The 26668-nt window shown below is 35.3% G+C and overlaps 1 protein-coding gene across 1 annotated transcript; it reads left to right on the top strand.

Moving 5' to 3' along the window:
- Positions 1 to 10996: 10996 nt before the first annotated feature.
- LOC111907366 (BOI-related E3 ubiquitin-protein ligase 1) lies at positions 10997 to 12632 on the top strand. Its single transcript, XM_023903139.3, has 4 exons — positions 10997 to 11213; positions 11299 to 11450; positions 11563 to 11864; positions 11946 to 12632. The coding sequence occupies exons 1-4, from the start codon at positions 11167 to 11169 to the stop codon at positions 12459 to 12461; spliced, it is 1017 nt and encodes a 338-aa protein (XP_023758907.1). The 5' UTR covers positions 10997 to 11166; the 3' UTR covers positions 12462 to 12632.
- Positions 12633 to 26668: the final 14036 nt, after the last annotated feature.

Raw genomic sequence — 26668 nt, 5'->3', positions numbered from 1 at the left:
ATATTTATATAAGTAGTTGACGAGTTATGGACTTTATACCTTAAAAGTCACAAAATGAAGGAGCTAAGTCTAGATATCTAAGCTCTTCTCCAAGAAATGAATCTTTAATCTTCTTCTACCACTTCAATATGCACATAAACACACCAAAATTCTTCACAAGAGCTCTAAAGCACCAAATCAAAGGCTAAGGACGAAATTAGGGTTTCGAAGATATGGAGGCGGGTCTAAAATGTCTAAGAGGTGGGTTTAAGAATATTAAATAGGGCACAAACCCTAAAAATTAGGGTTTATCCCAAGCCAACATACACCCAACGTAACCCCACATACGCCCAACATACGTGGGCGATGCCAACAATCATGGTCTAGCTAGTACGCTAAGCGTACTCATAGAGTACGCCTCGCGTACTAGCTAGAGGACCAATAATAATAAAAATTGATTAGCAAGGGTTAAGAGGAAACTTGCAAGGTCCGAATGTTACAACTAATGTGGTAAAAAGTTGAGGAGGTACCGAAGTGGCAAAGTATTGAAATTTTTATGGCAAAAGTTTACGAATTATTTTTGTAAATTTTTTAAACACATGGACTATTTTTTGTAAAATTGCACAATGACCTTTTCTATAAATTACGGGGGTAATTTTGTAATTTATTCTACACAGGGACCAAACCTGCCAACATACAAAAATATTAATCATAGGGAATGCTTTTGTAAAAAACAAAACCTCATAAGAACCTTTTCTATAAATTATAAATCATAGGGACCTTTTCTATAGATTATATATTTATAGGGACTAAATGTGCTAATATTGAAAACATTTATTGCTAAAATCTTAATCGCATAAGTTTATAATTCCTAAAGACTAAATGTATTAATATTGAAAACATTTGTGACAAAATTTTGAAAGGCATAAAGTTTACTACTCTTTAGGGGTGTTCGTTTGGATGGATCGGTTTGATCCGATCCAATCAAGTGAATCCAAATTGATTTTGGTTTTCAAAACATGGATCCGAATAGTCCAAACTAAATTTAAATCCAATCCGATCTGATCCAATTACAATTCGGTTGGATCGGTTTTTATAATTCGGTTTTCAAAAACCTAAACATTTTAAAACGACAAATAATTATAATATTATTAGACTTTACACAAAAAGCAAAAACAAATTACTTAGTTGTGATTTGAAATTTGTAAACAACTAATAAGAATATATATTATAGTTAAATATTTTATAGATAGAAAACTTTTAAGTGAAAATACATATTAATGTTTTTTTATCTGGTGAAACATTCTTATTTGGAAAAATAAATTACAAAATTAATAAAAAACTATAGGTATATATTATAAATAGATAAATAATAAATATTTATTCGGTTTTTTTGGACTATTCGGTTCTTATTTTATAAACCAAAACTAATCCAAAATCCAAAATAATAATTCGGTTTTGTTGAAAACCAATCCAAAAATCCGAATATCCGAACCGAATTGTCCAATCCAAATTGTCCAATTGGATAATTCGGTTTTATCCGAATAGTGAACAGTCCTACTACTCTTAAAGCATTTGTGGTCTTATATATATATATATATATATATATATATATATATATATATATATATATATATATATATATATATATATATATATTGTAACATCCATAAAAATCACAAGAAATTTAAACTTTTTAAAACAACCCCAAATCATAGAATGTTTACAAAATCATTGCTTTCAAAGTATTGTTCCATATCTTAGTATCTCATAGATCAAAAGTACATAAAATAGAGGATATGTATGATCATGTCTTCACCTTCCCACGATCATCAGAAGTACCTGAAAACAATGTTTTAAAAACCGGTTTTTTAGTTGAACCGGTATGGTGACCGGTTCCCGGTTCAACCGGTTTAACCGGTTCGACCGCCAAGTGAACCGGTTTCTATATTTTTTATATTTTTTTTTTATTTTTCTACACATACATACATATATAAATCATGAATTTGATGTTTACAAGTTCAAACATTAAAAATACATATAACAATAAGTTGTAGATAAATCCAAATACATTAAAATATAACATAATCATAAGTTTTAGTGTTTTACATCAATCTATATACATTAAAAAGAAAATAAAGTATAATACTGAAACTAAATATGGTTTTGAATGAATAAAAAATATCAAAAAACTTTATAACATTTACTATATATTTTTATTTTGAGAAAACTAAATAGATATGAAAAAAATCACCAATGTTTATTATGTAAATGGTTCTTTTTCATGTTTTTTTTATTCGGTTTAACCGGTTCAACCGGTTTATTTTGACCGGTTCAACCGGGTTTTCTAAAAACCGGTCGGTTCAATCCGGTTTAGAAATCAATGTAAAACCGGTGATAGTTGAACCGCTCCCTTCCCCGGTTCCCGGTCCAATCGGTTCGACCGGCCGGTTCAAACCGGTTTTTAAAACATTGCCTGAAACAATAACTAAAATTTGTAATCCAAAGCTTAGGGTGTGTTTGATAAAGGTCTGACTGGGTCGATTCAACGAATTGGGCTGACTCGGCCAGACCATAAGTGTTTGAATTGTTTCTTTCTCGGTAAGATTGGCTGGCCCAATTGCTTTCTCGCTCAGTATCTCAACAATCGTTGACGGGAGACATTAGAGTATTAGACGATCCTACCCCTCCCTCTTTATTCTTTTTTCCATCGTTCCCTGACCTAAAAACACAGCCACATTCAACTCCACATCGTATCTCTAATTGAACGCCAAACAGAGGTCGCCGGTTGGACCTCTGCTATCCCGCGATCGCACCTCCGCCAGACTTCGCTTCCATCTCTTCCATCTGTGACACCATCTCGACGCCATCAGGTAAGATATTCTTCTTCTTTTCTGTTAATAATTGTTAAAATCAGATACCATTTATGCTTTGAAGTTCTTTATGAAATCAAAATACTTTTTTTTGGAATATTATGAATTCTTTATGAAATCATAATTGTTTTTCTCTATTGTTATGAAATTTGTATCCTTTTTTGCTGTATTGTTATGAAATATGTATAAGCTATGAGCAAATGTCATGTTTTTTTGGTTGTATAATATGTTGGACACGATCATACGAAATAGCTCTTAGCAAGTCATGTTTTTTTATTGCAAATAAAGTGATTTGAGAACTTAAAAAAGTTCATATGACATTATTTATGCTTAATAGGACAATGGATTGCTCTAGTATGTCTTCCGGTTTTATAAGTACATAATTCCATACAAAGATAAATGGACTTGCACATGATGGATGTCGATATATGATTCATTTTTTGTTTGTACACTTTTATGATTGAATTAAGTATACTTGATCAGATTATGATTATCATTGTGTTTGTTAATTACAACTCTTTATAATTCATGTCATGTTGTATTGTTATGAAATATGTATAAGCTATGATTAGATGTGCTATTGTTACGAAATTTAAATCCTGCCCTCTAGTTTCTTCTTCTTCTTTCATTTCGGTGGGATCTTTACAGTTACATATTGAATAAAGATTTTTGGTTACTGATTCAGATTTTTTTTGAGAAAAGGGCAGTTTGGTCTTTTTTTGATTAATTTCAAGATTAGCAAGTATAAGCCAGGTCTGTTGGTTCTCAATTAGTTTTTCTGGATCAAGAAATTCAAAATTAGTAGATTATTGAAGATATGGATGAGAGGATATGTTTTTTACAAGACATATGGTCAAAATTCTATGCTCATGGAATGGTCTGGAATAAAAATGGAGCAGGGGCAATTTAGTCAAAGTGTTATTCTTATGTTTACTGTTGCTCTGTATCAATTTTGGTCAAAGAATAAATTGTTTGAATTGTTGAAAAACAATGAATTTATTTATAACTTTGTAAAAACAATGATTTTTTTATAACTTCTATTTGGAATTTTTAAAGGATTTGTGTGTAATTTACATCACCCTTTAGAGCAAAGGGTAAAATGGTCATTTTTTATTAGTCAGGCCATTCAGTCAGACGTAGAATCAAACAACATGGTTTCTTACTTAGTTAGGATTTCTTACCCTGACAGACATTTCTCAGTCAACACTTTCTCAGTCAGCAACTATCAAACGGGACCTTAGTGAGTTCTCACAAAGTACTAACATATAAACATATAACATAAACAACAACATGTCGGGTCCAATTAACCATCGAATTGGAATACCCCAGGCCCAATCAACCTCCGGGTCTAGTTATCCCCAGGATGGAATACCGAGGTTGGTATGCCAATATACAATAGGTCCACTCAGCCATCAGACTGGAATACCCTCAAGCCCTCAATACGAGTCTGGCATGCTAACCGGCCCTCAGTTCGTATCTGGAATGCTCTCGAGCCCTCAGTATGAGTCTAGCATGCCAACCGGCCCTTAGCTCATATTTGGAATGCTCCTAGGTTTTGTTGGCTACAACACAAAGTAGTACGACCTCAACCCACCACAATATGTTGACATATAATGGATAATAAACATATACATATAATCATGCAAACAAAATCACAGGGTCAATAACAGACCATGCCCAAGAGTCACCATCTTTGGAATAAAAAGTGACTTAAAAGAGCAAAACTTAGATTTACAAGATTGAGAGGTAAAATTGCAAGCTTTATATCTTCAAGAGGTTGCAAACAAGGTAGAAACCCCGGATCCAAAGTTCTCTCAACTCCAAGATCTTATCATCAACTTCTGCTTTCTTCAAAACCACTTCAAAACTCTCTTAAAGGCTCAAAAATAGCTCTCTTGCTCTTAAGGGTTGCTTGGGAGTTGATGTCACAAAAGGAGGCTAGGTAAGAAGAAGATAGGAGGCCTCAATGATGCTTATATATGAGCCAAAACCCTAAAAATTAAGGTTGCATGATTTCCATGTACACCCAGTGTACTAAGTTGTGTCCTAGTATGCTTAGCGTACACACATATGCACATCGTACTCCTCAAATCTCCAATTTACCAAAATGTCACTATGGTCCCTTTTTGCACTCTTTCTTAAACTTAGGGATCAAAATGCAATATAATTCAAATATATGGTCAAAATTAAAAGTACCTCATCATTGAGATGTTATATATATATATATATATATATATATATATATATATATATATATATATATATATATATATATATATATATATATAAACGATCACTAACCTAGAGATATACAAGTTATATATAAATCCGATTGAATATTCACATTTACATGTGGGTTTTACTGAATTTCCATATGAATCTAAGTAATTCATTTTATTTTTTATTTTTACTATTTCGATAATTTGGTCATACATAAATGAAATAAATTTACTGAGATTTAATGGTCATTTTTACTCAAATTCGCATTTAAATGATTAAGCAATTTTGATAAAATCGAGTATAATTGTCATTTTCATGTAAATTAATGTGTAAAAGCTAGATATAATTCAAATTTATATTATACACTTCATATTTACAATGTGAATCCTAACAAGGTGAGATAGTATGTATATAAACTACATACAATTCACTCACACATACATACATACATACATACACACACACACACACACACACACACACACACACATATATATATATATATATATATATATATATATATATATATATATGGAAAAGCTCAACATAAACCATTATTAATTAAGGAACCGATGAACCAATCTAAAGCGTCGAAATTTAAAACGATCAATGACAAAATGAAAGGTTGCAGACTTTTACAGTAGACACACATGCACCAGATTATAACTATATTCACTTTTTTTTCGTTTTTTAAGCTATGTTTTTTACCTAAAAAAAGACTGAATATACCATTGTTTATGATTTTTCGTCTTCTTTCCATAAAGATCTATATTAATATAGAAAAACTGTTTTTTTTTTCAAAAAACTCACTTCATTTCTTTGGTTTTTGAAAAGCTAATGTCTATTTTTTTATAAAAAAAATTAATAAATATATAAAAATTCATATTTTTTTGTTCTCATTAAACATAGATTCATATTGATGTAAAAATACAAAAAGAAAATCAATTTTTTAGTTCAAATTCACATTGTGAATCTGCTCAGATTCACATTGTGAATATACTCAGATTCATATTGTGGATCTGCTCAGATTTACAGTATGAATAATAGTGAGTCAGATTCACATTGTGAATTTTAAAAACTAAATTATATACAGTTCAGATTCATAATGTGAATAAACTCATTTATTGATTTTACAAAACTAATTTGTTAGTAATCAAAACATTAAAATATTATTAAATTACATGAAAATATATTTCGATTCATATGTAAATTTCATTAAACTTAATTTGTAAATGATCAGAGAGTTAAAATATTAAGTCAGATTCACATTGTGAATGTCAAAATTAAAATATATACAGTTCAAATTCACATTATGAATCGAAGTGATCGAGTTTTTATTTATTTATTTATTTATTTTTTTTATATAATTGATGTTGATGTTAATTAATAGAGGACAAAAATTGAGACTTTTTGCATAGTTAGTTTTATAGAAAAAAAAACAACAAAACGAAGTGAGTTTTTTAGATATCAGCATGGATGTCTATGACGAGAGGACGAAAAATCTTGAACAACGGTATATTTGATTTTTTTCGATAAAATACATGGCTTAAAAAAAATTTAAACGAAAAAAATATGTGAGTTTTTTTTTTGTAAAGAGTTGTGTTTTTTGGTATAATCCAATGTATATATGTCCAATACACAAGTGTATATTCATTCCATTGGGCATTGGTATGATTTCTAATGCTCACAATTGAATTTTTGGTTTCTAGTTAATAATGATTCTCTATTGAATCTCAAAATATATATATATATATATATATATATATATATATATATATATATATATATATATATATATATATATATAAAATCGGTTATAAGAACCAAATTGACTAAAAAAAATTTAATTTAGTGATTTTAAATCTTAAACAATATTTAGTGAATAATGAATTCAAAATAAACTTTATAAAGATACAATAAAATATGAGAAGGTAAAATTGCATTTCGACACGCCCCACACATATTTACTAATTATATGTTATATTGCACTCCAACCTAAGTTTGTTGGTTTGTTCATATATTTATGAGCTAGAGGCCCCTATGAAAGGTACAAGCAATGTGACATTTTGTAATTTGTAAGTTTCTAGGCATCTCACCACCAATTTCAAAGTCACAATAGTTATAATAAAAGGCACAATGGGGTGGTGGATGGGTGTTATAGTAATCATGTACAAGCAAAACCCTTAGGGAAAAGAGACAAAGCGGATTCTTTTTAACCTTTTTCTAGCACCAACAAATTCTTTGTTCAAATCAATACCAACTCCTCAGAGAAAAGGAAAGCATGTCTTAACCCACAAGAGGGGGTAGACCATAATATTATAATGAATTGTTTTTTTTATATTATATTTGATTCTTTAAAATTATGTGTATTCACATACAATTTGATGTCAAAAAACTACGATTATTTTTTTTATGTATAATTAAAAGACAATGGAAGGTGTTGTCATATGAATTTGTGTATCAAAACAAAGAGACCCACAATGGGGCCAAAACAAAGAAAAAAAATGGAGAATACCATTTCTAGCACTCACTGATTGTTGTGTTTCATTAAAAATTTGAAGTTTCTCACCTTTTATTTGGTGGTTTCTCTCTTGAAGTCTTACCACCTTCATTGAATAAAGCAAATACCCTTCTTAGTTGAGGATTAGTTACCACACCACTACCACCAACCCTTTAACTTTCTTCGCATATATTCCCACCTTTACATACATACATAGTTGAAATTGATGTAATGATGTAATGGATTTCCTTCTTTCTCTTCATCTTTCATGATTTCCAATCTTCTTGTCCTTTTCTAGTTTTTGCGATTGGATTTAAAAAAGAAGACGGTGAATTTAACAGTTATTGAACAAGATATCACTAACAATTTATTTAAGAAACAATTAGACGACAAACGCGTTCTAAAAGTTGTCCATGCTATAGTGCAATTTACATGTAGGAAAGTTAAGATTATACCCGAATCTGTGACCATCATATAGACAAAACAACACATATAATGCATCCATCAACCACTTGATTATGATTACTAAAAATGTTATTACATCCATTTTGACAGATAGACAAGCATCATGAAGATTCAAGCATGTTCATAGACAAAATTGATGATCACTTAAAATAGAACCAAATCATACAAAATCATTAAGTTTTTTACACTATAGTTAAATAGCAACAGGAGTTTAACAAATTTCTTACACACACATACATACATACATACATACTACATATATACATGCATTATATATATATATATATATATATATATATATATATATATATATATATATATATATATATATATATATATATATATATGATTTTGTTGTTATTATTATTATTATTGTTGTTGTTGTTTTTTATTTGATATTTTTTCTTGACAACCATACAAGAAAATGGCTATAATGAACAATAAAAGCAATGGCCTAAGCAATGAGTTGAGGGTTGGTTTGGTTCGGTGTTGTCAAATGGTCATAATCCACAAAGCAAATAATGTTCAAACATAAAGAGATGGGTGTTGCTTTCTCTATTCCTTTGCAATCACTTATGACCACCCAACCAAATCATGGTCCATATGTGTTGTCATGAGCATTTCTATAATTTCATTCCAATATATTTGATAGTAAAACTAGTGACTTATTAAATTTTAAAGTCCTGATATCATATAATCATGGTAAGGAGCGCCTTTGATTATGGGAATGTAAATTATACCTCACTGTTTATATATTGGAATAATCCCACACACACCTACCCAAAAAAAAAAAAAGACAACAAATATAAATGGTTATTTTTTTATCAAATATCACAAAATATTATATTAAATGCAAAATAGCAAAAGTAATCTCAACTATTTAAGGCGCCGTTTTTGGAAAACTTGATATGATAATTTCATTTAAAATCTCTCTCAAAGGAAATCATCCTTAACTGCTACCACTGTACAATGCGAAATACCAAAAAATTGTTTTTTTAAAACGACGGAAAATTTTATTTAATAAAAGGCTAACAGGATGCTAGCAACAATATATAAAAGAAAAAGTACACCATGGCTAAGTGGGAAAACCAACAAAATAGACAAAGTTATAAAACAAAAAAGACATATAGCAGTAGGGACAACACCAACAACACAAAAATTGGCCTTTGTAGAGTGTAGACAATTGATTAGCTAATTATGGTCACCATCAAACCAAAGTAGAACAACCACAATAGACTCTAAGGATCACATTAACTCCATAATGTGAAGATTATAGCAAATTGAGAGTATACCGAGCCTCCAATCTCAATGGAACACCAGAAAAAAGTATGAAAAAACCCTTTGACGAAAAACTTTATAAAGAACCAAAATAGCAATGCACTCTAATCTTGATTCCATAAAAAGAGATGAACTTTGAAGCAACCATCAATTAAGCGATGAGCACCAATATCTAATCTTGATTTGCAATGATGATACTGCTATATGATTCAAAAAATACTTGACCGAAACCAACAATATATCACCACCTACAATACACCTCCAACTTGATCATTTAAACTCAAACATGATAGAAACTCTTGAACAACACAAACTTTATGAACACCACTACAATAGCATAGGACTGAGCCTACATAAGACTTTTAACCGTAAAAGGGCATTTAGGCAAAACCACCAAAACAACACACTAAACATAACACAACACAAATTGACAACACACACTCTCTAACTGTTAAGTATTATAATTATATGGTGCATTATGTGAAACATAGGCATTTAGTCAAGCACTATACAAGATTTTCCATCAAACAGAATGTTATGTTCTGTATGCACACCAATATGACACAAAATTGGACATTAGATACACTCCATGTAAATCAACCATCACATAATCGCTACTATAAACATAGGTCATCACAACATATCATGATTTTGGATGTCTTGTGGGCAATACCAACGTGAGAACCATGTTGTAGAATCTTTTATGCTCAGATAATGAACGATAACATTGTGTATGTTAACAATGAGAATAACAATGTTACATAATCAACCATTATTCAGATGAACCCAATCTAGAAGAATTTAACGTGCAACTCTTTGTGTTAAAATAATCACCATAAATCATTGTGTAATCTCCAAGGTATGCTAATAACACAATGTATAATCTCGATCAAATCTGATCCCAATAATCTTCAATATGACCAAAAAAGAAAGAACATTGTGGAATCCACAAGTTCCATCTCCGGTTACATCTTGCCCATATATGGATGAAATTCATTTGGAATTCTTTATAAGTGAATTTAAATTATACATTGGTCTTGGTTGAAATATGAGTTGTCCATTGAATATTCTCGAAACAAATACATGTTATGCCTTTCTAGTTTTTCATTTAAATCAAACCAATTAGTTTTTGAATAATCTTATGTATACATAGAAAAATTACATCTATGAGGATCATAAGTTGGTAGGGGGTTGGATGGGGCAGGATACATTTTTTTACTTTGTTTCCTCAAATGTGGACGTAAATATGTTTTCTTACGAACAACTGGATCGACAACCTTAGTCGTTGATGGCGAAAAATCCACTACAATTTTCTCACAAAGCTTTGTTTCCTTTTAATTGAATATTTATCTTAGCTTTTCTAAAATGGTCCTTAGCCATCTTTACGATCAAATGTATCATTCTCAATGGTAAAAGAAAAGACAAAAAACAAACAACAAACAAATTAGATGGTACAATAAATAAAAATGTTGATTTAATGGAGCCTATTTTGATGTAACTAACTGATATAAAAAATACGATCGATAATAGAGAGATACGTATAATTGGACCTGGTAATAATAAAGGAATACGTACAATAACACCTTTGTCAAAATAATAGCCTTAAAAGTAAATATGATATGAAGTAAATTTGAGTGATATATTCTTGCTTGAAAAATTAATATTTTGATTGATTTAAAGAAATACATTGAAGACTCCGCCCAATATGTTTTGAATAGGGTACCAGCACCTTCATCTTCCATATCATGCGTTTTTGTGCTGCCATTTATTAACCCAGCTCTCTTTCTCTTTCTCTTTCTCTTTCCATCACACCACTCCAAACTCCAAACATACATCAAATCAGGTACAACAATGGCGGTTCAAGCTCAATGTTCATCAAATATTCTCCTTCTTAACAGGTTTGATCCTCTATCCATCGATCCATATAATTATGAGATCGGATTGAAACAGAATCATGAAAAAGAAGCCCGTTTTATCATGCAGAACCATGTCCATACAAGAAGGGAAAGCTACCCAAAATGGAAATAAGTATCCTTTGCCACCACAATCAGGCGGCGGAGTTGGTTGTGGTGGCGGAGTAGGGACTAATAATGATCATCAATCTCTCAATAACACCTTATTCAACAATTTTCCAGGTATGTATGTGAATCTTCATCTATCCGTATGTACGCTTTTTCCATACAATAAAGCTGAATATGATTTTATCAATCACATTTGAATATATAACGGTTTCTTTTGCTGTTACAGTCGGGAATTATACTACGAATCAAAGAAAAAGAGGAAGAGAAGATGTTATGAATTATTATATGTCTAATATCCATCAACAACAATCTCATGGTCATGGTAATCAACTCATGGATGTTTCCCAAATTGATCAATCACGAAATATTGATGTATCTACTGGACTCCGACTGGCTTTCAATGACCACCACCATCAACAACACTCCTTTTCTCCTCAATCCTCTGGTATTGTATCCGTGTTTTCAGAAGACCTAACCAACCTAATCAACCAACAACGAGATGAAATCGACAATTATCTTCAATCCCAGGTAAGAACCCGTTAAAAAGTAAAATATATTCGTCGTTTTTTTATCAATAGCAAATTGGTAGCTGAAATTCAGTATCCCTAGGGAGAAGAGTTCAGGCGGAATTTAGCAGAGAAGAGGCAAAGGCACTACACTTCTCTGATCGGGGCGGCGAAGGATTCAGCGTCGCGGATGATAAAGGACAAGGAGGCGGTGGCAGAGAAAGCCTTTCGGCGGAACGCCGAACTTGAAGCTCGAGCATCGCAACTTAGCGCGGAGGCGAACGTTTGGCAGGCGAAGGCGAGGGCACAGGAGGCGGTCGCGGCGGCGTTGCAGGCACAGCTGCAGCAAGCAATTGTTACCGGCGTAGGAGGGTGTGTGTCACAAGGTGAGGAGGTGGCGGCGGGTGATGCGGAGGATGCCGAGTCGTCGTACATTGACCCAGAACGAGTCGTGGTGGTGAGTGGACCCGGATGTAAGGCGTGTGGAAAACGGATCGCATCGGTAGTGCTGTTGCCGTGTCGGCATCTGTGCGTCTGTACAGAGTGTGACGACGTCGTTCAGTCGTGCCCTTTGTGTCTTTCCTTCAGAAGCTCTAGCATTGAAGTTTACATGTCATGATGGGACCTGAAGAGATCCTAATTCTGAAAAAAGGGTAAAACTGGAAATTATTATAACAGTTGGAAATCTTGAAAAAAGAAATTCCAAAATGTGAGGAAAACATTAAAACATATATAGAGCGCAAAGAATATATCTAAATATTAACAATAATTCAATTGCCATTTTTTTGTATTTTCTTATTTTGCATCCCCTTCCCTATTCTTTCGTTACTTTTTTGCTGTTTTTTATTTAGTTTCTTTGGTTTATTATTCTTTTTTTTTGGTGTAATTGTATTTTACGATGCTCATTTTAGCGTGTATTGGTAACTTTCTGTGAGGATTTTTTTTTTTAAATCGAAAAAAAATTAAATGGACCCTTTTGTTATTAAACTATGGTGTTTAGATTATCTAAAATATTATAATTTGTGAACTAATAGCTATTCAGTAATATATCTGAATTAGATGTATCATTCTTAGTTCATATTTGTATAGGATTTTATTATAAGTAGAAATATGAATTTAAAAAAGAAAAAAAAAAACAAACAAACTTAAGTACTTAACAATTATGATTTAGTTTCAATTTTACGTTAAAAGCCGAAACGAAACAGCTCGGCCCATCAGCACATGTTCACACTGTCACACATGTACTATTATATCAAGAAAGGAGACGAATATTACAATTTATTTTATTTTTAGAAACCTTTTGTCTTAAATAACATAACAGATATGCATGATAAATAAGTGGTTATTGATAATGATTTAAGTCATGAAGATTTTATATTTATCTAATTAAGTTACACTATTATTCTTAAATAAAAATGTTATTTAAACTGTAAACCCAAATCAGACGTTGCTTTCTTTTTTAACATCGACACATTCCAATGAAAAAACCCATCAAGATGCTAGGAAATAAATACAAAAATTTAACCCAATCCAACCAATCTAATTTTCACTTTCTTAATCTACGTAGAAATCTAAATTTATGAAACAATAAAATGCCCTAACAAATAATATATTTTTGTGGTTCGACTAACGCAAAAATCATGTCATTTTCAAATCTTCAAAAGAGCCAAAACACACACACACAAAAGTGACTATCAAAGTGTTATTTAGCTGAATAACTACACTAATGATGATTCGAGACCAATAATTATTTCTCAATCGTAATAGTCTGTAAGGCGGCTACGAGGAGTAGTCATCATCAACAATCAAAAAAGTGTTGTCTATCTTTATATCATGTCAGCTGCACAACCAACCCATTAGATATAGGAAATGATTACCACTCTACAACTTTCTTTTTTTATTTTTTTTATTTTGATTTATGATTAAATTAAATAAAAACATAATAAAATATTTTACATTAATTGAAACCACATTACATTAATTAAAAAACATACAAAATTAAACCTAAAAAATAGAATATTAAACCTAAATTACTAAAAAAAACATAAAACACACAAAATAAAAACTAAAATACTGAAAAAACATTAAAATAAGATAGAAAATTAAACTTAAATTACTAAAAAGCATAAAAAAAACATAAAATCTAGTTGTGATATTTGTGGAGAACCTCTTGTTGAATTTTTAAAAGTACCCTTAAATTTTCGGATCGAAATTCGGTTACGGCACCGTGTTTATAATTTGAAGATCGGTGAGTGTCAATTGTCGCCTACGAGCTTCCTCCGTTGATTCAAAATTATTTTTCTAAAAAATTTAGAGTTTTGTCTATTTTCTCTGCTAGTATGTCCTCGTTGGTTGATTTTCCGCTAGAAGACGTCCCCTTTCTTGCTTTGTCCCTTCCCGGTGGTCGACGAAGTTGGATGTCCGGTGGACCCTCCCTCTCGATGGCGTCGAACTCATCATTGAGGTCGATGTTAACACCAATATCCGACTCAGATGTTCTCGGCTTTTTGTTGGAGCCGGTGGTAGATCCCGAATATGCCGTATCCGAATAAAGGATCCATTTTGGACCATTGCGACAAACTTTCCGGTTGGAAAATGGTTTACCATTGTTGGTAATTTTGTATTGGTACAACGCGGTTAATAAAATGTTGAAATCGTTGTTGTCACTTCTATGCATATTTTTATGATTTTCAAATACGTCGTTAAATTTGGTGCAAGCCGCTCGAAGGTCACGCCATTTTGCATTGACCGAGTCGTATGCTCGACTCGTTTGTCTTCCTAATAACGCATGAAAGTGGTCTAAAACACGATTCCAAAAGCTTGGACCCTTTTGCGCGTTGCTGTGACATCCCCAATTTCACGGCCAGAAAAGACCGATTTGTTTATGCTTTGTTTTATAAATCAGAGTGATCGTTTATAGAAAACGGTTGTGGAATTTGTTCCCAAAATAAAATATGATAACCATTTATCAAAACATTTCTCAAAGAGAATGTATTTTCATTAAATAATAAAACCTCGGGATGTCATGTTCCGATACAGACCAAAAGCATAAACAATATAAAATAGGCCTTACAATAGTTATTTATAACTACTGATCTATAATCCAAAAACTCTCGTCAAGTCCGCCGACTTATACTCTTGTGTCATTACCTGTAATGAAAAGAAAACTGAGTGGGTCAGGCTTGGGAGCCTGGTGAGCATATAGGGTTTTCAACCCACAATAATACATTTATTATATTCAATTATAATATAATCAACCCAAATACCCATCCCCATTATCTTCTTAAGGTTTTACCCTAAGAATCCACTATCCTTCATTCATTCATTCCTAAGGAATTACCTAAGGAATTGGCACGAAGTCCATTGCTGCCAAAGTTTATAGATCAGGTACTAAATCCATAGTTATCAGTCGCTAACTCCATAGTCGTCGGGGTTTACTCAAGCAACGCTAACTCCATAGTCACCAAGGTTCACTTAACAGGCACGAAGTCACATCGTCACCAAGGTTTACTCAATAGGTGCTAACTCCATAGTCACCAAGGTTTACTCAACAAGCGCTAACTCCATAGTCGCCAAGGTTCATCAAATAGGCACGAAGTCACATCGTCGCCAAGGTTTATACAATAGGCGCTAACTCCATAGTCACCAAGGTTTATCTAATAATAGGCGCTAACTCCATAGTCACCAAGGTTTATCTAACAACAGGCGCTAACTCCATAGTCACCAAGGTTTATCTAACAGCAGGCGCTAACTCCATAGTCACCAAGGTTTATCTAACAGCACGCGCTAACTCCATAGTCACCAAGGTTTATCTAACAGCAGGCGCTAACTCCATAGTCACCAACTATCCCATCTACCCATGTTCTACCCAACAATTTTGTAGATATAAATACTTACACAGTTTAAATCATTTAACACCTGTATAAAACTCCAAATTCCATGCCCATCTCAAATAGACAAATAACATATAAACACATAGCACGTATTTCATAGCAAATACTTCATATTTATGTGTTAGAAGAAAGTAACTACACACTCGCGCATATAAACAACAATATACTTAATACACTCAAACCATACTTGTATTATTATCGTGTTTATGAAAGGTAGCATACACTCACTTGATTAGAAGATGATCGGACAACACTACGACTTGCAGAAGTAGTAATCCTCAGCAGATCTGGAAGATCTCTTCAAAAATCGAACTTCTCGCGGGCAGAGCTTCGGCTCGGGAACCGCACTTCTCGGGATCTTCGGGATCTCGGGACTTGCCTCGGGGCTAGAGAATAATACCGGGGCTTCGGGGTATTTCTGGCACGCAAATCGATGCAAAACGGGAGAGAGAAGAGAGAAAATAGCAACCCTAAACGGCTGGCCCTTCAAATCTATTTATAGGGCAAATTTGGCCCTTGCCACGTCGTGGCAACCTTGTTCCACGTCGTGGGCTTGGTCGTCACTGCATGCGTCATCCCAAGTTGCATCTGGGGGCCTCCCGGAGGTGTCAGGACACTTGCCACGTCGTGGCAACTTTGTTCCACGTCGTGGGCTCTGACAGTTTTGGGGTTTCGCGCCCCGAACTTCAGAAATTCATAACTTTCGCATACGAACTCCGTTTTTGACGTTCTTTATATCGACGCGAAGGTGAGATTATGATCTACAACTCTCGTTTAGACTCCATTGGCTAATTTTGAATTTATTTTTAATATATTATAAGTATATTAGTTATATATTATCTTTAGTAGGTCAGGACAGGAAAACTCCGTTCGAAATTCATAACTCCTTCATCTGAACTCCGTTTTCGTCTGTCTTTTTATCGTTGGACTACTATCGAATAGATCTTCAACTCTTGTTTAGATCACTAAGGATAAATATCTATCTACCTTAAGTTCACTATTTACATCGCGCTGGGTCGCGCTGGGTCGTGCCGGTTCTGTCGCGAAACTCCGACAGGTCATAACTTCTTCGTTATAACTCGGATTTTGGCGTTCTTTATATGCACGGAAACCTTGTGACATATACTACAACTTGGTTAAGATTAATCCTTCTAAATAATCTTCCATCAAAAAGTCATTTTTGATGCTTATCGTCTCTAAATTGACTAGCCCTGATCTACGGGCGTTACAATTATCTCCCCCTTAGGATGATTACGTCCCGGAATCATTAATGAAATAGGATTCGTATACTGACTCCATAAGTTATCTCTCCATTCTAAGTAATAACCTTGATGGGTCGTGTCCCGATGACCTCTCATCGTAGTCGGACTCAATTGATATGACCCCTAGGGTCGGAATAACAACTATCTTACTAGACATTACCGAAACAATGGTAATGACATACTTGAATAAAACGGAATCAATTACTAGCTTCTTGATAACCTTGTGACTTCCCATGATCCAAGAGTGAGTCCTGTGCTTCCGGTAGTATAGATCTCTACTACCATTCACACCTACTCATACTCGTCCCAAGTATTGTCTCGCAGTTAGCCAAGTCACCATACATAAATCATATAATCGTTCAACACATACGAATGTGTCCAAGTAATCATAAACAATTTCCCTAGACTCTAATAGGACTTCTTCATTGCTCAATCTTTAATCATCAACTCTACTTCAAATCGATTGGTGATGAAAATATCAGACGATGTGACAACTTCAAGAATTTCACCAATCGTTCCATCATCCTGCCAATCGAAGGTGTACTTTAGACGTACCATACTCCTCTAAACATACTTTTATTTCATAGACACACTCTAAAGGCAAGATACCACTCTTACGATATCTTCTGATAGGTGTCATCCATTATCATAAGCCTTCTTCATTTCCTCCATTTACTCAATTTCTCTACGAGTCTTCACCATGACCCCTTGTACATCCAAGCAGACATTCGGTGCACCAAGCGAGAATTTTAAAGTAAGAAAGCTTTAATTACGATAAACGTATAAATCTCCTTATCACCCCGAAACGTTTACATGCTAGTTCTAATATCGTAGCCATACGCTTAGAATCCTAAACACATAAGGTTTCCAGATCCGGTCGGCAACAGACCATAGATCCGAACAAATAATAGCATCAATATAGCTATCACACAAAACATTTAGCACGTAAAAGCATTTTAGGTAGCTTCCTAAAATATACTAGTGCTCGTGTCAATTTAGGTGTACTACCTAACATTTTTGGACACACTCCTCACAATCGTTACTTAGCATTCTAAGTTTAAGTCTAGAAATCCTACAAATTCCTAGTTCGCTTAAACTAATGCTCAGATACCAACTGTGACATCCCCAATTTCACGGCCAGAAAAGACCGATTTGTTTATGCTTTGTTTTATAAATCAGAGTGATCGTTTATAGAAAACGGTTGTGGAATTTGTTCCCAAAATAAAATATGATAACCATTTATCAAAACATTTCTCAAAGAGAATGTATTTTCATTAAATAATAAAACCTCGGGATGTCATGTTCCGATACAGACCAAAAGCATAAACAATATAAAATAGGCCTTACAATAGTTATTTATATCTACTGATCTATAATCCAAAAACTCTCGTCAAGTCCGCCGACTTATACTCTTGTGTCATTACCTGTAATGAAAAGAAAACTGAGTGGGTCAGGCTTGGGAGCCTGGTGAGCATATAGGGTTTTCAACCCACAATAATACATTTATTATATTCAATTATAATATAATCAACCCAAATACCCATCCCCATTATCTTCTTAAGGTTTTACCCTAAGAATCCACTATCCTTCATTCATTCATTCCTAAGGAATTACCTAAGGAATTGGCACGAAGTCCATTGCTGCCAAAGTTTATAGATCAGGTACTAAATCCATAGTTATCAGTCGCTAACTCCATAGTCGTCGGGGTTTACTCAAGCAACGCTAACTCCATAGTCACCAAGGTTCACTTAACAGGCACGAAGTCACATCGTCACCAAGGTTTACTCAATAGGTGCTAACTCCATAGTCACCAAGGTTTACTCAACAAGCGCTAACTCCATAGTCGCCAAGGTTCATCAAATAGGCACGAAGTCACATCGTCGCCAAGGTTTATACAATAGGCGCTAACTCCATAGTCACCAAGGTTTATCTAATAATAGGCGCTAACTCCATAGTCACCAAGGTTTATCTAACAGCAGGCGCTAACTCCATAGTCACCAAGGTTTATCTAACAGCAGGCGCTAACTCCATAGTCACCAAGGTTTATCTAACAGCACGCGCTAACTCCATAGTCACCAAGGTTTATCTAACAGCAGGCGCTAACTCCATAGTCACCAACTATCCCATCTACCCATGTTCTACCCAACAATTTTGTAGATATAAATACTTACACAGTTTAAATCATTTAACACCTGTATAAAACTCCAAATTCCATGCCCATCTCAAATAGACAAATAACATATAAACACATAGCACGTATTTCATAGCAAATACTTCATATTTATGTGTTAGAAGAAAGTAACTACACACTCGCGCATATAAACAACAATATACTTAATACACTCAAACCATACTTGTATTATTATCGTGTTTATGAAAGGTAGCATACACTCACTTGATTAGAAGATGATCGGACAACACTACGACTTGCAGAAGTAGTAATCCTCAGCAGATCTGGAAGATCTCTTCAAAAATCGAACTTCTCGCGGGCAGAGCTTCGGCTCGGGAACCGCACTTCTCGGGATCTTCGGGATCTCGGGACTTGCCTCGGGGCTAGAGAATAATACCGGGGCTTCGGGGTATTTCTGGCACGCAAATCGATGCAAAACGGGAGAGAGAAGAGAGAAAATAGCAACCCTAAACGGCTGGCCCTTCAAATCTATTTATAGGGCAAATTTGGCCCTTGCCACGTCGTGGCAACCTTGTTCCACGTCGTGGGCTTGGTCGTCACTGCATGCGTCATCCCAAGTTGCATCTGGGGGCCTCCCGGAGGTGTCAGGACGCTTGCCACGTCGTGGCAACTTTGTTCCACGTCGTGGGCTCTGACAGTTTTGGGGTTTCGCGCCCCGAACTTCAGAAATTCATAACTTTCGCATACGAACTCCGTTTTTGACGTTCTTTATATCGACGCGAAGGTGAGATTATGATCTACAACTCTCGTTTAGACTCCATTGGCTAATTTTGAATTTATTTTTAATATATTATAAGTATATTAGTTATATATTATCTTTAGTAGGTCAGGACAGGAAAACTCCGTTCGAAATTCATAACTCCTTCATCTGAACTCCGTTTTCGTCTGTCTTTTTATCGTTGGACTACTATCGAATAGATCTTCAACTCTTGTTTAGATCACTAAGGATAAATATCTATCTACCTTAAGTTCACTATTTACATCGCGCTGGGTCGCGCTGGGTCGTGCCGGTTCTGTCGCGAAACTCCGACAGGTCATAACTTCTTCGTTATAACTCGGATTTTGGCGTTCTTTATATGCACGGAAACCTTGTGACATATACTACAACTTGGTTAAGATTAATCCTTCTAAATAATCTTCCATCAAAAAGTCATTTTTGATGCTTATCGTCTCTAAATTGACTAGCCCTGATCTACGGGCGTTACAATTATCTCCCCCTTAGGATGATTACGTCCCGGAATCATTAATGAAATAGGATTCGTATACTGACTCCATAAGTTATCTCTCCATTCTAAGTAATAACCTTGATGGGTCGTGTCCCGATGACCTCTCATCGTAGTCGGACTCAATTGATATGACCCCTAGGGTCGGAATAACAACTATCTTACTAGACATTACCGAAACAATGGTAATGACATACTTGAATAAAACGGAATCAATTACTAGCTTCTTGATAACCTTGTGACTTCCCATGATCCAAGAGTGAGTCCTGTGCTTCCGGTAGTATAGATCTCTACTACCATTCACACCTACTCATACTCGTCCCAAGTATTGTCTCGCAGTTAGCCAAGTCACCATACATAAATCATATAATCGTTCAACACATACGAATGTGTCCAAGTAATCATAAACAATTTCCCTAGACTCTAATAGGACTTCTTCATTGCTCAATCTTTAATCATCAACTCTACTTCAAATCGATTGGTGATGAAAATATCAGACGATGTGACAACTTCAAGAATTTCACCAATCGTTCCATCATCCTGCCAATCGAAGGTGTACTTTAGACGTACCATACTCCTCTAAACGTACTTTTATTTCATAGACACACTCTAAAGGCAAGATACCACTCTTACGATATCTTCTGATAGGTGTCATCCACTATCATAAGCCTTCTTCATTTCCTCCATTTACTCAATTTCTCTACGAGTCTTCACCATGACCCCTTGTACATCCAAGCAGACATTCGGTGCACCAAGCGAGAATTTTAAAATAAGAAAGCTTTAATTACGATAAACGTATAAATCTCCTTATCACCCCGAAACGTTTACATGCTAGTTCTAATATCGTAGCCCTACGCTTAGAATCCTAAACACATAAGGTTTCCAGATCCGGTCGGCAACAGACCATAGATCCGAACAAATAATAGCATCAATATAGCTATCACACAAAACATTTAGCACGTAAAAGCATTTTAGGTAGCTTCCTAAAATATACTAGTGCTCGTGTCAATTTAGGTGTACTACCTAACATTTTTGGACACACTCCTCACAATCGTTACTTAGCATTCTAAGTTTAAGTCTAGAAATCCTACAAATTCCTAGTTCGCTTAAACTAATGCTCAGATACCAACTGTGACATCCCCAATTTCACGGCCAGAAAAGACCGATTTGTTTATGCTTTGTTTTATAAATCAGAGTGATCGTTTATAGAAAACGGTTGTGGAATTTGTTCCCAAAATAAAATATGATAACCATTTATCAAAACATTTCTCAAAGAGAATGTATTTTCATTAAATAATAAAACCTCGGGATGTCATGTTCCGATACAGACCAAAAGCATAAACAATATAAAATAGGCCTTACAATAGTTATTTATAACTACTGATCTATAATCCAAAAACTCTCGTCAAGTCCGCCGACTTATACTCTTGTGTCATTACCTGTAATGAAAAGAAAACTGAGTGGGTCAGGCTTGGGAGCCTGGTGAGCATATAGGGTTTTCAACCCACAATAATACATTTATTATATTCAATTATAATATAATCAACCCAAATACCCATCCCCATTATCTTCTTAAGGTTTTACCCTAAGAATCCACTATCCTTCATTCATTCATTCCTAAGGAATTACCTAAGGAATTGGCACGAAGTCCATTGCTGCCAAAGTTTATAGATCAGGTACTAAATCCATAGTTATCAGTCGCTAACTCCATAGTCGTCGGGGTTTACTCAAGCAACGCTAACTCCATAGTCACCAAGGTTCACTTAACAGGCACGAAGTCACATCGTCACCAAGGTTTACTCAATAGGTGCTAACTCCATAGTCACCAAGGTTTACTCAACAAGCGCTAACTCCATAGTCGCCAAGGTTCATCAAATAGGCACGAAGTCACATCGTCGCCAAGGTTTATACAATAGGCGCTAACTCCATAGTCACCAAGGTTTATCTAATAATAGGCGCTAACTCCATAGTCACCAAGGTTTATCTAACAACAGGCGCTAACTCCATAGTCACCAAGGTTTATCTAACAGCAGGCGCTAACTCCATAGTCACCAAGGTTTATCTAACAGCACGCGCTAACTCCATAGTCACCAAGGTTTATCTAACAGCAGGCGCTAACTCCATAGTCACCAACTATCCCATCTACCCATGTTCTACCCAACAATTTTGTAGATATAAATACTTACACAGTTTAAATCATTTAACACCTGTATAAAACTCCAAATTCCATGCCCATCTCAAATAGACAAATAACATATAAACACATAGCACGTATTTCATAGCAAATACTTCATATTTATGTGTTAGAAGAAAGTAACTACACACTCGCGCATATAAACAACAATATACTTAATACACTCAAACCATACTTGTATTATTATCGTGTTTATGAAAGGTAGCATACACTCACTTGATTAGAAGATGATCGGACAACACTACGACTTGCAGAAGTAGTAATCCTCAGCAGATCTGGAAGATCTCTTCAAAAATCGAACTTCTCGCGGGCAGAGCTTCGGCTCGGGAACCGCACTTCTCGGGATCTTCGGGATCTCGGGACTTGCCTCGGGGCTAGAGAATAATACCGGGGCTTCGGGGTATTTCTGGCACGCAAATCGATGCAAAACGGGAGAGAGAAGAGAGAAAATAGCAACCCTAAACGGCTGGCCCTTCAAATCTATTTATAGGGCAAATTTGGCCCTTGCCACGTCGTGGCAACCTTGTTCCACGTCGTGGGCTTGGTCGTCACTGCATGCGTCATCCCAAGTTGCATCTGGGGGCCTCCCGGAGGTGTCAGGACACTTGCCACGTCGTGGCAACTTTGTTCCACGTCGTGGGCTCTGACAGTTTTGGGGTTTCGCGCCCCGAACTTCAGAAATTCATAACTTTCGCATACGAACTCCGTTTTTGACGTTCTTTATATCGACGCGAAGGTGAGATTATGATCTACAACTCTCGTTTAGACTCCATTGGCTAATTTTGAATTTATTTTTAATATATTATAAGTATATTAGTTATATATTATCTTTAGTAGGTCAGGACAGGAAAACTCCGTTCGAAATTCATAACTCCTTCATCTGAACTCCGTTTTCGTCTGTCTTTTTATCGTTGGACTACTATCGAATAGATCTTCAACTCTTGTTTAGATCACTAAGGATAAATATCTATCTACCTTAAGTTCACTATTTACATCGCGCTGGGTCGCGCTGGGTCGTGCCGGTTCTGTCGCGAAACTCCGACAGGTCATAACTTCTTCGTTATAACTCGGATTTTGGCGTTCTTTATATGCACGGAAACCTTGTGACATATACTAAAACTTGGTTAAGATTAATCCTTCTAAATAATCTTCCATCAAAAAGTCATTTTTGATGCTTATCGTCTCTAAATTGACTAGCCCTGATCTACGGGCGTTACAATTATCTCCCCCTTAGGATGATTACGTCCCGGAATCATTAATGAAATAGGATTCGTATACTGAATCCATAAGTTATCTCTCCATTCTAAGTAATAACCTTGATGGGTCGTGTCCCGATGACCTCTCATCGTAGTCGGACTCAATTGATATGACCCCTAGGGTCGGAATAACAACTATCTTACTAGACATTACCGAAACAATGGTAATGACATACTTGAATAAAACGGAATCAATTACTAGCTTCTTGATAACCTTGTGACTTCCCATGATCCAAGAGTGAGTCCTGTGCTTCCGGTAGTATAGATCTCTACTACCATTCACACCTACTCATACTCGTCCCAAGTATTGTCTCGCAGTTAGCCAAGTCACCATACATAAATCATATAATCGTTCAACACATACGAATGTGTCCAAGTAATCATAAACAATTTCCCTAGACTCTAATAGGACTTCTTCATTGCTCAATCTTTAATCATCAACTCTACTTCAAATCGATTGGTGATGAAAATATCAGACGATGTGACAACTTCAAGAATTTCACCAATCGTTCCATCATCCTGCCAATCGAAGGTGTACTTTAGACGTACCATACTCCTCTAAACGTACTTTTATTTCATAGACACACTCTAAAGGCAAGATACCACTCTTACGATATCTTCTGATAGGTGTCATCCACTATCATAAGCCTTCTTCATTTCCTCCATTTACTCAATTTCTCTACGAGTCTTCACCATGACCCCTTGTACATCCAAGCAGACATTCGGTGCACCAAGCGAGAATTTTAAAATAAGAAAGCTTTAATTACGATAAACGTATAAATCTCCTTATCACCCCGAAACGTTTACATGCTAGTTCTAATATCGTAGCCCTACGCTTAGAATCCTAAACACATAAGGTTTCCAGATCCGGTCGGCAACAGACCATAGATCCGAACAAATAATAGCATCAATATAGCTATCACACAAAACATTTAGCACGTAAAAGCATTTTAGGTAGCTTCCTAAAATATACTAGTGCTCGTGTCAATTTAGGTGTACTACCTAACATTTTTGGACACACTCCTCACAATCGTTACTTAGCATTCTAAGTTTAAGTCTAGAAATCCTACAAATTCCTAGTTCGCTTAAACTAATGCTCAGATACCAACTGTGACATCCCCAATTTCACGGCCAGAAAAGACCGATTTGTTTATGCTTTGTTTTATAAATCAGAGTGATCGTTTATAGAAAACGGTTGTGGAATTTGTTCCCAAAATAAAATATGATAACCATTTATCAAAACATTTCTCAAAGAGAATGTATTTTCATTAAATAATAAAACCTCGGGATGTCATGTTCCGATACAGACCAAAAGCATAAACAATATAAAATAGGCCTTACAATAGTTATTTATAACTACTGATCTATAATCCAAAAACTCTCGTCAAGTCCGCCGACTTATACTCTTGTGTCATTACCTGTAATGAAAAGAAAACTGAGTGGGTCAGGCTTGGGAGCCTGGTGAGCATATAGGGTTTTCAACCCACAATAATACATTTATTATATTCAATTATAATATAATCAACCCAAATACCCATCCCCATTATCTTCTTAAGGTTTTACCCTAAGAATCCACTATCCTTCATTCATTCATTCCTAAGGAATTACCTAAGGAATTGGCACGAAGTCCATTGCTGCCAAAGTTTATAGATCAGGTACTAAATCCATAGTTATCAGTCGCTAACTCCATAGTCGTCGGGGTTTACTCAAGCAACGCTAACTCCATAGTCACCAAGGTTCACTTAACAGGCACGAAGTCACATCGTCACCAAGGTTTACTCAATAGGTGCTAACTCCATAGTCACCAAGGTTTACTCAACAAGCGCTAACTCCATAGTCGCCAAGGTTCATCAAATAGGCACGAAGTCACATCGTCGCCAAGGTTTATACAATAGGCGCTAACTCCATAGTCACCAAGGTTTATCTAATAATAGGCGCTAACTCCATAGTCACCAAGGTTTATCTAACAGCAGGCGCTAACTCCATAGTCACCAAGGTTTATCTAACAGCAGGCGCTAACTCCATAGTCACCAAGGTTTATCTAACAGCACGCGCTAACTCCATAGTCACCAAGGTTTATCTAACAGCAGGCGCTAACTCCATAGTCACCAACTATCCCATCTACCCATGTTCTACCCAACAATTTTGTAGATATAAATACTTACACAGTTTAAATCATTTAACACCTGTATAAAACTCCAAATTCCATGCCCATCTCAAATAGACAAATAACATATAAACACATAGCACGTATTTCATAGCAAATACTTCATATTTATGTGTTAGAAGAAAGTAACTACACACTCGCGCATATAAACAACAATATACTTAATACACTCAAACCATACTTGTATTATTATCGTGTTTATGAAAGGTAGCATACACTCACTTGATTAGAAGATGATCGGACAACACTACGACTTGCAGAAGTAGTAATCCTCAGCAGATCTGGAAGATCTCTTCAAAAATCGAACTTCTCGCGGGCAGAGCTTCGGCTCGGGAACCGCACTTCTCGGGATCTTCGGGATCTCGGGACTTGCCTCGGGGCTAGAGAATAATACCGGGGCTTCGGGGTATTTCTGGCATGCAAATCGATGCAAAACGGGAGAGAGAAGAGAGAAAATAGCAACCCTAAACGGCTGGCCCTTCAAATCTATTTATAGGGCAAATTTGGCCCTTGCCACGTCGTGGCAACCTTGTTCCACGTCGTGGGCTTGGTCGTCACTGCATGCGTCATCCCAAGTTGCATCTGGGGGCCTCCCGGAGGTGTCAGGACACTTGCCACGTCGTGGCAACTTTGTTCCACG

The sequence above is a fragment of the Lactuca sativa genome, chromosome 3 (genome assembly GCF_002870075.4).
Source record: "Lactuca sativa cultivar Salinas chromosome 3, Lsat_Salinas_v11, whole genome shotgun sequence".
Classification (NCBI taxonomy): domain Eukaryota; kingdom Viridiplantae; phylum Streptophyta; class Magnoliopsida; order Asterales; family Asteraceae; genus Lactuca; species Lactuca sativa.
Note: the sequence above shows the minus strand (reverse complement) of the source record. Positions and strands in the feature narration are given on the sequence as shown.

What these genes read in the sequence shown, in the direction of transcription:
- LOC111907366 (XM_023903139.3), top strand. Translation starts at nt 11,167, where the DNA reads ATGGCGGTTCAAGCTCAATGTTCATCAAATATTCTCCTTCTTAACAG. An exon ending in AATATTCTCCTTCTTAACAG is followed by an intron (nt 11,214 to 11,298) that starts GTTTGATCCTCT and finishes TTTATCATGCAG; the next exon opens with AACCATGTCCATACAAGAAG. An exon ending in CTTATTCAACAATTTTCCAG is followed by an intron (nt 11,451 to 11,562) that starts GTATGTATGTGA and finishes TTGCTGTTACAG; the next exon opens with TCGGGAATTATACTACGAAT.